Source organism: Drosophila takahashii, chromosome 3R (genome assembly GCF_030179915.1).
Source record: "Drosophila takahashii strain IR98-3 E-12201 chromosome 3R, DtakHiC1v2, whole genome shotgun sequence".
Lineage (NCBI taxonomy): Eukaryota > Metazoa > Arthropoda > Insecta > Diptera > Drosophilidae > Drosophila > Drosophila takahashii.
The window spans coordinates 25,996,209-26,009,362 of NC_091681.1; the positions used below are offsets into that span (position 1 = coordinate 25,996,209).

The 13,154-nt window shown below is 43.4% G+C and overlaps 1 protein-coding gene across 3 annotated transcripts; it reads right to left on the reverse strand.

The window, feature by feature from the left end:
- Positions 1-1,000: 1,000 nt before the first annotated feature.
- LOC108061366 (uncharacterized) lies at positions 1,001-11,202 on the reverse strand. 3 transcript variants are annotated; one of them, XM_070217669.1, is made up of 5 exons: positions 11,039-11,202; positions 8,706-9,025; positions 7,334-7,423; positions 3,532-3,709; positions 1,001-2,293 (listed from the first exon to the last, which is right to left on the reverse strand). In XM_070217669.1, exons 2-5 carry the CDS (start codon positions 9,018-9,020, stop codon positions 1,194-1,196), a joined length of 1,683 nt encoding a protein of 560 aa, XP_070073770.1. In that variant the 5' UTR covers positions 9,021-9,025; positions 11,039-11,202; the 3' UTR covers positions 1,001-1,193. The 3 variants fall into 3 exon arrangements, with proteins under 3 accessions (XP_070073770.1, XP_017002974.2, XP_017002973.2); XM_017147485.3 differs by lacking the exon at positions 11,039-11,202 and adding an exon at positions 10,253-10,646; XM_017147484.3 differs by lacking the exon at positions 11,039-11,202 and adding an exon at positions 9,185-9,725.
- Between the last annotated feature and the right edge of the window lie 1,952 nt (positions 11,203-13,154).

Genomic DNA, 13,154 nt, shown 5'->3' on the forward strand with positions numbered 1-13,154 from the left:
TTTCACTCCCCACCAAGGACGTAATTTAATTGCTTCGCTGGAATATTTTTAATTTACCTGATGGACGACCCCTGACAAAGATAACCAATCGCAGTGACGTCACCTCCATTATCCGTGCTCCAACCAGATCATCTCCTCATCAGCCGTGTCGGAAAAAGTGTCGCTTGCGAAAATATTTCATTTATTTTAACTATGCACACTTTTTCGATTGTATGCAGTGCCGAGTGCAGTTGCCATTGGAGTTGCCATTGCCGTATATAAGATGACGATGATGATGATGATGGCTCATCAAAAACAAACAGGCGATAGTGTGGAAAGGCAGGACATCGAAAGCGAAAAAAAGGATAATAAAACCGACTTGCTCTATTTGCCGCGCACACATGTTGTTACAGTGCTGTGATTTTTGTTGTATCAAATTGGAATTTTTTCCTTAAATATGGTAAACATCGATGGCGCAGAGATTTATGTATGGCGCGGCGTTGATGAAAATGACTCGCCGCTGCATTGACCGTGTTTACTGTTTGTCAGACAGGGCAGCAATTTACGCCCACGCAGGGGGCAAAAAACATTAATTTGCATGCAAGTCAATTATCAGGAGGCAGCAAACAGACAGGCGCTAGTTACCAGCGAAACCGTCGCTGCTGTCGGTTTTCCGCTTTCAGTTTTCAGTACAAATATCAGAATTATTTTTCCACCACCACAAGGAAGTACTCACGAAATTGAGATGCTCTTGAAAATGGCACAAAGCTTTTATGCTACAGAAAAAACCCAAGGATTATGTGTCAAAAGAGAGGGTTTCCTGATAAAAATAAACAAATAAATACAAACCATGATATCTTTTACAGGGCATCTGCCGGTTCATAAGGCCCAACTTCATCGTTCACCTGCCACGACTTTCAAACTGCCAGGCCAGCACATTTCTAAATGTTTTTATTAATTAAAAATATTGCAAATTAAACACATTTCCAAATTGCGTTTTGCATTTTTCGTATAAATACGTGTTCGCGTTGAAAAAATGCAAATATAATTTACAAAGCATACATTTCACTCTTTTTATTTTTATTTTCATTTTGGTTCGCTCTATCGCTGCATTTAGCCAGCAATCAGTTCGTAGTCTTGGGTTCTTAAAGTTCTTATTGCTAATTAACTCTATTTCTATACTTTGGGGGGGTGGAAACCAGTCTTTGGGAGGTCTACCTGGATTTGAGGGTCACCTCGAAGCTCGAAGCCGCCAGATTGCGGCAGGTGAGGAACTGGCCGGATGCCCTAATCTCTGGCCAGCTGCGTCGGAGCGAGTGAGCAGGTGCCAGGAACCCGGGGATGCCCTCTGTTTCGATGACAGCCTCGAAAGTGGGTCCTTGTGGCAGGTGGTCCAGGTGCCACAGGAAGACGGCGTGCTCGTCGTCGCCGTCTTCTCCGCCGGTTGCAATGACAGCCAAGAAAAATGTGTGCACCCTGATGGTTGTGCTGCTGGCGGTGGACTCCTCGCTCAGCCGCAGGCAGGCCACGCCCTCCTGGGGCAGCTGGGGGCGGACGTGCAACCGCTCGCCGAACGTGCCGTAGATTTGCAGCACTGCCAACCGATGGTCGCCGCTCAAGTGGCGCAGCAGCTGCCATTCCCGCCGACCTATTGACCCCGCCGCCTCCGATTCCGCCTGTTTATGGCTCCCCGCTGATAAGGATGCACCTAGCGAATCCTGCATCGCGACTGTTGACAATTTGTTGGCCACTGGCTGGCTACCAAGTTGGTAACTGTGGCCGCATGATTTCCCAGTGGGGCAATGATAATTTTGATACTCGCTGGCTGACATCTCCTGCTCCTCCTGCTGCTGGTGGCCCACCTGGCCGGCATTATTCATGGTGGCAACTTCATCGCAGCGCAATCCGTCTTGATCTGGCCCTGTAATCCGCCAACTTTTCTTGCTCAACTTTAACTTTGGTTTAACGAGCATATTGTTGTGACCTGCTCCTCCAGCCGAAAAGTCCTCGTCCGAAGTCTCCTGGTGCTGCTGCACTTTTATCATCGTGCAACGTTGCAGGACGACAGCCTCCTCCTCCTCCTTCAGGCTTTTCCTCCTGATTTCAGTGGGAAATGTTTGGCGTGTGGCATTTTCCTCGGCTTTTCGGTCCAGCGAAACGGGCAGTTGCCTGGAGATTTGCTTGCCGCACTTCGACTTGCCGCAACTCGACTTGGCCAACGCCATTTTCGGTTGATTATGATATTCATTTGTGCACTTGTTGACGCTGCTCAGTTTTTCGTGGCCCTGGGCCGCAGTCACCTGGTTGGTTTTCCCTGGAAAGAAGAGAGAACCATTAGAAAAGGTCGCTGGGGGATGGATTCGGAAAGGTAAATACAATAAATACAGCCGGGATATCTAGTCCAAGTTTTCCTGCCGCTGCAATTGTCCATTTGCGCTCGTTACGGTTTGTTCGCCCAACTCTTGACTCAGAAAGTTCAAGTGGCAAATGAAAATGGGGCAAAAAAACAGTAAATAAATATCCTACAACTATATCTATATAAATATGAGCTATGGGCGAATCTCGGCAGAACATAAAGAATGCACACTTAATGTAGAAGCAATAAAAACGCACTAAGCACAGCATAAGCTGGGGAAAACAAAGCAAAGGACTCGGGGTCCTGGGGAAAAGTGGCAAAAAATGAGGACCAACAAGTAAAAACAAATGCAGACAACGGCGGAAAATTCAGTTGCTTTTGCTGTTGCTGTTGCTGCTGCTGCTTGTTACCTCCGCTGTAAACTTCACTCGAAGTTAAGTTGGCGGACACAGATTGAAAATGGCAACAAGGGCGGCTAAACTTTAAACGAAGCCGCCCCAGCGAAAAGGAAAAACAACAACGAACGTAACGCAATGCCAGCAAGATGGCGATGGGGCAGCGGGGCAAAGCGCGAAAAACTTTAGCAATTTATGTTACATAATTATGCTATAAAAAGAACAACAAGCGAAGATGAGCCATTGCGCTCAATTTCAAGCACTCTTGACTCGGCTCCGCTTTCTCGTCACATCTTTCTTTCATTTACGCCGACTCTCGGTTGAGATTTAAGTGAAACATTGACACTTGCCGTCGAGGAAAAGTTTTTGGCCCACCTAAATGAGGACTCGGGCCCGGCAGGATGTTGCCGCAGGATATATTAAGGCAGGGCGTGGTCAAAACCTATTTGTAGGGGGGTTTGCACCTTAAAGATCATATCTCTTCATTAGAAACTGGGCTATAATTAAAATTATAAAAATATCCTACTCGTGTTGATCAAAAAGTAAAAAATATTTAGAAATTACATTTAAATGCTGAATAAAGTTCTATAAAATTTTAAAGGTTAAAGAAAATTAAATAGCTTGAATTTAAGTGATGGGACAAGACAGCCACCTATGCCTTCCCAATTCAAGAGAATTCCCAGAAGCTGTCAGAAACAGACAGCTGTTGCCTAATGACAGGGCTAATTCGGGTATCGTTTTGCGCAGATTAAATAGATAAAAGTCGCGAATACATGTCCTTCGAAACCAGTCGGCACTTACCGCCCCTCCCGTCGCAGGGAAAGCTCTCCGCCAGCAGGGTGAACAACTTGTCCGACAGCAGGCAGCGGCCCCTCGGCCCCAAAGGAACGCGGCACACCGGACACTTTACGGAACGACTGCGGCAATTATTGCAGAGCACGTGTCCATTGCAGCACTGCCAGCCAGGTGGTTTGATGACCTGATTTTGAGTCAAAGGAGAAAAGAAAGAGGGTTGTGTGTAATTATTCAGAGGGGAAATTATATCATTTAATTATACATATATAACATGGCCATCGAACCCAAGCCCCCTGATTGCTTCATTATTGTTTTGCCAATCGCATTTAAACTAAAACCAATTCTAGTCTGCATATCGTCGTTCGTAATGCACAAACGGAAACTAAATTTGATTATTGCCCACATTTGCCCCTTGTTTCGCCCCCGGAACCTGCAGACCAAGGTCTCCTTAAGTCCAACAACTGCAGCTTCGATTGCTCTGGCTCGAATCGACATGAAAAATGTATGTATTATATTGGCAGCGCTGTGCGCAGCAAGCTTTCCATTTAAATTGAAAATCAAATTGAAAATATTGCAAGCGGATTTAAAATAATACAACTGTGTTTGATGCGCACCCAAATACTTTTGCGCATTTGAAGTCGGTCCCCCTCACAAAAGCACAAAACATAAAAACACAAATGCAGAATTGGGCAAAAAACATATATACCAGTTCCGAAATACGAACACTGAAAATAGACTAAGGGACTGGGGAATATGTATCGATATTTGGCCAATGCTTTTTGTCTCTGCCTGTCTGTGCGTGTATTCAGCCAAAAACTGTTGTAAATATGCTGGCGAACATAAATTTGCTACGAGCTGAATAAAGAAACAATTTTTGTATAGCAGCTCTCATACTTTTTGCTACGATTTGGCAAAACTGCAATCGAAGTATTACAAATGTAAAGCGATTCGATTGCAATCCGACCAGATAAAAACGTAAAGATAGAGAACACACGTGCACGGAAAGAAAAAGTTATAAATGGAGCCCCATTAACGTAAAAAAGCATATCATAATCAGTAGCGGTATTATAGATATTTTTTTGAACTTAATATGATATGATTTTTTTTTATGGAAATACACACTTTTATGGGTAAAAAGTGCCCTAACTTTCTAACATGCCAGCCAAATAAAATACAAAACCGATTAAAGGGATTTAAGGAACGTGCACGTGTGCCATGGCAGATATTTTTAATGTTATTCGTCTTTTATTGTTTTTAATTGGCTTAAATGGCATGAGCAAATGCTTTTAATTTTAATACCCCAGCATGCATAAACAAAGACTTCAATTAGTGATAGAAATCAATTAAATGCAGCTGAGCGAAAACAAAATGGGCATGTGGAAGTGGGGAAGTGTGGAAATGTGGAAGTGGCGGCGGAAATGGCCAAAGCCGAGTAGTTTTAGTTTTGGTTTTAGCCCACTTTTCAGCATCTGTCGCATAGTAATCGAAATTGTCGTAGCCTGCTTTCGGGCATATTGTAAAATATCTTGAGCAGTATTGATTCGATTCGAAGTGCTCCGTTGGATTTGGAGGCCAGTTCATATTTATAGTCTATAGTTTATATTAACTAAAGCGCCGCCGGGCTGATCGAAAATGAATTAATCATATTGCCATCGAGAGCCATGGAGAGCTGAGCTGTTTGTTTGCAATATTTATGAAAATTAAATGGCCAGCAAATTTATGCATATTTAAATGGAACAAAAACAATTTCAAGCCCGATTTAATGTCAAGCAAGGAGAAGCGGAGGCAAATCCTTATCCAAGTGGATGCAGGCTAATGCAAGCGATTAGCATTCAAGGGAAACTATTGAAAATCTAGCAAAACAAAATCCCTTAATAACTTAATGGACTTGTGTGCGTGTTTGCACACACATGTGCATAACGAAGGAGATGGCAGCAGAACATATGTATGTGTGCGATCATAATACAATCTAATGCCGGCTTCGTGCCATAGTAATAATGACCAAATGCGAAGGACTCTCGTCCTGGCAACGCTCAGCCGCAGGACGGAGCAGCATAAACTGATTTCGGGTTAATAAACAAATTATTCAGTGCAGCTGCAAGTGGAGTTCAAGCTGCTCTGTGGCTCCGAAAGGCGTTGCAGCGTGGCCGTGTCCACTCCAGGATATCTCCGGGATGTCCTTGCCTCAGCCACCCCCCTGACTCCCCGCATATGCTTAATTTATGGTTACACACTGACACTCCAGCACTCTGAGCTGCAGGCGAGAATTTCATTTGAAAATAACTCTGCATTTTAAATGGCCAGCAAAGGAGGGATTGCAATCCCCCTCACCGTCTCCTCCACTCTGCTCACTCTTTATCTTGTCTAATTAATTAAATTTATGTTTTTGCTGACAAGCTGGGCATAAATAAATTTAAAGCCCGGCCCTCGCCAACAGCTTTAATTTAAATGCACAACGAGCTCTGGGCCTCGGACATCACATCACATCGCATCGCACGGCATCAAAAACAGAAAACAGAGAACAGCAAAATCAGAAGCTGGCCCGCAGGCGATTGACACGATTATTCACACTGACTTCCGCTGCCCAGCTGCCCATCCACTCACACACTCGACACACACTAATCGCCAATATTTGATTTTTAAACGACATAATCAATCACACGGCCCGCTCTGGATGTATATATTTTGCAAAACTAATCAAATCACATGCCAGGGCAAACATTTATCAAAAACCTACTCGAATATAGGACAAAATAAAGCAGGCGAGCAGCCGGCCGAATATAAAAAACTTGGCCTGGCAACATAACCGACGGCTATTAACTGGCAACATGGAGGGCCGGATCGGAACGGAGCGGGCCATGTGCGTCGTTTGAGTAATTGAGTCAACAAAGCTACCGTACCTGGGAGAAAGGAGGGGGGATTCCAGGAGCGGACTAGGATGTGGACGTGGACGTGGGACACGGGGGCACGCAATCACCGGCAGCCCAACGTTACAAACTTTATATACAGCCAAGTGATTAGCAACAAACTTGCGCAGCAAAATCAACGCAGGCCCGGAAGAGGATGGCACTGGTACTGCCAATGGGACTGCCACTGCACAGAGAACAAGTCTTGATAATATCAAATAAGTATAACAAATAAATTAGAAGAAGCCAAAGATTAAATGAAATCATCTTGACAGAATAGAATATTTAATTAAATTCCGTTTGAAAATAGTAATTTTATAAACATTCCGTATCTTTTCTGTATTAGTTTCTATATAAGCAAAGAATTTTTAAGCCAACATATATTTAACAGAGTATAATCAACAAATATGAAAAACCAACTATTAATAGAATTTAAATTAATATTATTTTTATAATAATATTTAACTAATAAAGTTATCATCATTAAATCAGTAACATTTTCTCTGATGTTACTGTGGGGTTTACTTTATAAGCAAAGAATTCCTAAACCAACATATATATATATTTTTATTATTATTTATTATTTTTAATTAAAAATAAATCCCATAATAATATGACCTACATAGATGATATTCCCGGCAATATTTTTCTCAAAGTGAGATTGACGGCAGCGGCCCACAAAGGCAAACAAGAGGCCAACTGGCCAACTAAGTTTTGGCCGAGTTGGGTCGAGAGTTCGAGCCCAGCTGAGTTAGATAATGACGAACTAAAACTAAAGCCAGCCGGGCTCATCGATATGCAATGCACATGCAGGCGGCCTTATGGCCCAGCATCCCAGCATCCCATCAGCCCATCAACCCACTCAAACATCCCGCATTCCGCATCCCCCATATTCCACTTACCTCAAGGCACACAGGACACTCCAGTAATTGGGAAATATGTTGCAGGCATGTTGCAAACTTTTGCAGCGATTGTTGATTAATTCCGTGCTGCTGCAAGTAGAAGGCAGAAAGAGCGCTGGTTAATTTAAGGACACCACTTCAAGGTTAAGCGGCACTTCGGGAAATTCAATCAATTGAATCGGACGCCTGCTCTTAATTATATTTAAATTTTCGGCGTGTTTGCCACACATATTCAGTGAGGCGGTGTTAATAATTCACGACACAGTGGCTATGTGAGGCTTCGATTTAAGCCGATTTCCATTCAGTTCTGCATTCTGCATTCGATTATCAAATCGACTCGTGTTTGAATGATTCACCCCTGCCCCCGAAAAGGGTCGCCTGCATGGGAAAGACACATAATGTCCTATGGCCGAGTGCGGTTGCAAGTTTAATCTGTTTAACGGGTCAATCTGGCACACATTCTGTGATTCACAGCCCTCGGCATTGATTGAAATGGACTTTCCCTGCTAGCCACCTGTACATTCACGAAATACTGTGTTTGTGTGTGCGAATGTCCTGGCTGGCCTTAAATTTCGACTGTCCTCGGCGAGGACATTTGGGTCAATTGAATTGTAATAAAGTACACATAATGTGTCAAGAAGGAAATTGCATTATTTCGATTCAATTGCATTTAATAAAGTAAACAGCTTCTTGGACGGCAGATAAACAATTTACAACGACACGTGGACACCTGCATGGTTGAACACCTGAAGGCTCACCTCAGGATCTCAATTTGCTGGAACTTTGAAGTGAACCAGAGTTTTCTTGAATGTTCAAGGTCATTCGGTGACTTTTTAATTTTTAATACAATTTTAATAAATCTAATTTTGATTATGACTTGAAGGCTTTTCATTGCTTTCGGCCAACTTTATTTGCAATTGATGTGAACACATAAAATAAATTGATTTCATAACTTTTAGAAAAAAAAAATAAATATGACAATGGGAAAATATATACAAAAATTAAATTAAACAAAGAATGGAAGGTTCATCCTAAGATAAACTGCAGTCGACTAAGTTTCTATTTGCGCAATAAAGCTCAAGTAAACAGCATTTGATGGCCAGTCAATTGCGATTACGTATTATTAGCTACGGACAAATCTTGCTTGTGTTTTTTAAGCAAAGCAACCTTGTATTGAGGTTTAATTCTGGGGCTTAGGCCCACAAAGCAAGCGGACCAAGCTGCTTCACCGACTAATTACTAATTACCGGGCCAAAACAGCAGCAACAGCAGTAGCAGTGATTAAGCCAATCAGTATTACGTAACGCTTGCTGGCGCACTCAGGTAAGACAATGGCCCATATAGTCACTCCGCCTTAATTAGGCCAACTTACCACAGCATGAGATGCCTCGGCAGGATCCTCGTTCTGGTCCATGTTCCCCTGTTGACGCCACATCATCAGGGTCACGACCTCGGCGCCGCTCTGCCAGTGATCCTGCAGCCGACTGGCCAACTCACTGATCCTCAGGCCCAGGACATCGGCTCCGTTGAGCTCTAGAAGGGTGTCTCCCATCCGCACGCCGCCCCTTTCCGCACTCGACTTGGCCTGCACCCCGCTGACCCAGGGATACGGATCCCAGGGGGCACGACTCAAATTCAGGCCCAGGGTGCCGTTCGCGCAGGCGTAGATGGTGCACAACTGAAGCATTTTGGCTGTAATGGTTGTTAAGGAGGAGAGTTCAAATTAAATCTGGCACTTGGTCACCACAAACCACAAGGTCGCACGTTGCCTTGGCCAACATAAATTTGGCCAATTTTCAACACTTGGGGCGTCTGGCAGACGCACACACACACCCCTGCTCATCTAATTACCTGGGCATATATGTTGCCAAACTGTTTTATTGCGTTTGTCTCGGGGGGCCAAGACAGCCCGAAACACACTAGTTGACATGCCCATCACGTACACACTCGCATTTATTATGCCCCACCGAGTGTGTGTGTGTGTGATTGGGGCATCCACTGATTTTCAGCACTCAACTCATTTGCACCTTTCGGCGGGGCGATTCTTTCACCTTTCGGCAGCTTCGAGGCGAAGCCCAATTAATTAGCCAGAAAGTTTGGTGCCAAGTGGTCGTAATTACGCATACGCCACGTCCGCCAGCCGTAAAATTTGCTCACATAAATCAAAAGTTTTCCGGGGGCCGGGCCAGAAATAAATAAAGAATAAAAAGGAAAGGGTTTCTTGAAAAGTTTTAAGCACTAGCGAAACTCAATTAAGCCCCGGAACTCACAGACATATATGTGGAATAGCCGTAGAGGCCAGAACCCAGCTGTTCTTACGCTTAGTCACTGGCATTGTCATTGGCCAACTCGAAATCGAAGTGGCAGCCATGAATTGCGTCAGATTCGCTTGGCTGTCAGCTAAGAAGATTCTCGCAGCGAAATTGATTATGTTTCTGGCACTCCAAACTCGCGGAGTAGATGGTATAGAATTTATAGCTTCCTCTCCGGCTGTCTACGCACGCGGATACAGATGTGAGTACGATTGCGAGTACGAGTTCGAGTTCGAGTGCCGCAAACTTGTTCAAATCACTTCACTTCACTTCTACTGACATTGGCCATGAAATCGCTATGACGTCGGTTTATTGAAGTGGGCACGGCGAAAAGTAAATAAATCATTAAACAATAAGCTGGCTGGCCATCGATTAAATTATGTATTATCCCTTGAAAGGGCAATTAAGGGTTCGATTTAATTATTATCCCAAGCTGTATTGAAGCTGCACCCAGTAAATACCCTTAGCAGACTATTGTTTCCTTTTTTTATGTGTTGGCCCAACTCAATGAAGCGCGACACTTGGCAAACAATTACGCAAACCCCAAAATGCAGGCTGACTGCCACTGGTAACGCTCCAATTCGGGCCTAAATTTAATTGTTTATACCGTAGAGTTAACGCTATTAGTTGGTTTTTCTCTCTTCTGGAGGAAGCGAACTGAGCTTACACGCGTGTGAATTGCAACTGACTGACGATCGAAGGTAATGCAGTTTGCACACTGCAACCGCCGCTTTCGTTTTCGTTTTCAGTGTATCGAGATTGAGTCACTGGCAAAAAACTGGCGAGCCGAGACTAAAACAAACTCACACGAAAATTGCGTCACAATTACACGAAAGAAACCGCAAGCGAAAAAATCAAGAAATCCGAAAAAATAAACAAATAAAAAAGCGCCAGAGACAGAGACCCAGAAACCCAAAAGCGGGCTAAAAAGTTGCGCATGCGCCATTGACGCTGCAGCTCTACAATTAGCCGCCTGGGAGCTGAGACTCTGGGATTGCCGTGTAAAACTGCCGAATTGAACGTGATTTGCTTTTTTGTTTTCCCCCTCCATTTTCGCACAGTGTGTGTGAGTGTGAGATTTGCGCAAGCATTGCGTATACGTATGATTTATGCGCTGCTCTTGGCGCGTTTCTAATTCAATTTAGACCCGTTTGTTTGCTTTGGAGCTAGGAAATAGAAGCAAACTTGTTTGCCGCCTTTAATTATGCGAGTATCCAGCAAATGCGTTTATAATTGTGCGTTACACTTCCGCGTTTTTCGGTCTTTTTTTTGGATATGAGCGGTCTTAACCGGACCTTGACCTAAGCTAACTTAACTTGGAAGTTGCTTTGCTTCGGTTGGATAAGGTCATTTGGGCCATTAGCCATCGCCTGCTTTGTTAACAATTACACACCGTTTTTTATGTTTGCTGGTTAATCAATTTTCACAACTCTCGGCCACGCTAGATGATTTTTTCCTCTCTGCGTTGGCGATCGTATCGTAATCACTTTATTTGGCGCCGGCGCTTCGCACTTCGCGTTTGCTTGCGGAACTTGCGGCGCTTGCGCACTTCACCGACTGCCAGTTGCGAAGAAACTGAGCCGCGTTGTCTTCACAGCTGACCAGCAGACCTCATAAAACATGGCTTAAACCAGAGGCGCCCCCTTCTGGCAGAGCTTTGAACCAGCTGCGAGCTTTTGAACGGTTTTTCAAACCCCAATTGGCCATAAGTAATATTTTGAGAGGCGGATTTGCACTTGAATCTGGCCATTTGCCTTTGGGCCAGGCGGCCTAATTGCCGGCCGATTAATAAAAGTCAATTACCTTTTGGGAAACATGAATTTTGATGTTATTGGCCGGGCCAAGTACTTGGTAATTTTGACACTGCTGACGGCTTTTGGCTGCCGAACGCTTCTGTGGCCCACTCGATGCCACATAAATTCGGCAAAATCTAATTGAACTGGCAAATTGAAAAGCCCAAACGAAATCACACACACACCACAATGCCATCCAGGGTCACTTTTGCTGGGCGCAAAATTTAATGAAATTACCAATTTCAATGCTATTTGGGCAATGTTTTCGGCCGAGCGCCAAACTGAAATTACCGCCTCAATGGCAGTTAAACCGGCGATAGGCAGCAAAAAAGCGAAAGTCAATTGGATTGCGATGGTTTGCTGGCCCTGCCGTGCCAAATCCATTTGTCAGCTGCCAATTGCCATCGGTTATCATTGTTAGGGTTAATGGACGAGTCGGTTTTGGGCCCGATTATTTATTTAGGGCCCCATTGTTTATGTTTATCGCGACCCGACACCTTCATGCAGCGCCACGTTTGTTGTTTTTATTTCTTCGGCATTTCAAATAACAATATTTTGGTCCACTTGGCACTCGCCACCCAATTGACAATGCACTGCCATTTAGCACTGCAATTAAGCTGAAAAATAGCGCTGTTTATTTTCAAATTTAATTACAAAGTCGGGAAACTTGTAAAGTCAACAAAATGGAATTAAGCTTATTAAGTTTCGTGTACATTACAGCTAATGGCTATTTTATCTGATTACAAGTTTGTAGTGTAAACATTTAGTATTTCATTTTTGCATTTGGTAAAGTTTATTTTTAGTGAAAATACAGCTAATAAATCTAAAGAAATTATAAAACAGAATATTTATACCCGTTACCCGTAGAGTAAAAGGGTATACTAGATTCGTGCAAAAGTATGTAACAGGGAGAAGGAAGCGTTTCCGACCCTATAAACTATATATATTCTTGATCAGAATCACTAGCCGAGTCGATCTAGCCATGTCCGTCTGTCCGTCTGTCTGTCCGTCTGTCCGTCTGTCTGTCTGTATGAACGCTGAGATCTCGGAAACTATAACAGCTAGAAGATTGACATTTTGCATGCAGATTCTAGGAGTTCCTACGCAACGCAAGTTAGTTTCAAAAGGGTGCCACGCCCCCTCTAACGCCCACAATCGCTTATATACAATTTTAAAAATTTCAATATTTCGGAAAAGTAAAAATGCAGTTTTATGGTGTTTATCAAAAATGTAGAAGAAATTTTTTAAATCGGACCATTCGTTAAAAAGTTACGGCGGATCAAAGTTTTTATCTCCTTCGCACTTTAGCTGAGTAACGGGTATTTGATAGTCGGGGCACCCGACTATAGCGTTCTCTCTTGTTTTTTTAATCAGCTGTAAATAATAAAATGTTTGTTAAATATTGTAATGCAAAACCTTCATAATAATGAAATTCTGCCATGTTCTAGATTTCACTTCCGAAGAATTACCGTAACTTGCAATAAAACTTTCAAAGAATCTGGCGAGCAGACTCGCTTTCAAAACAAACCTCTTAAAAAAGGTCTCGCTATGACTTAATCGCCGAGAAATGTATTTGTTTATTCATGTTTTATCAATGCGTCACATCGCTTTTACCTGCCACTTTGTAGCGCACCCAACAGCCGCTGCCAGCCGAAAGTTCAAATATTTACTTAGCTTCACAAGACCAATTTCCATGATCTCAACTGGCTGTCAGCA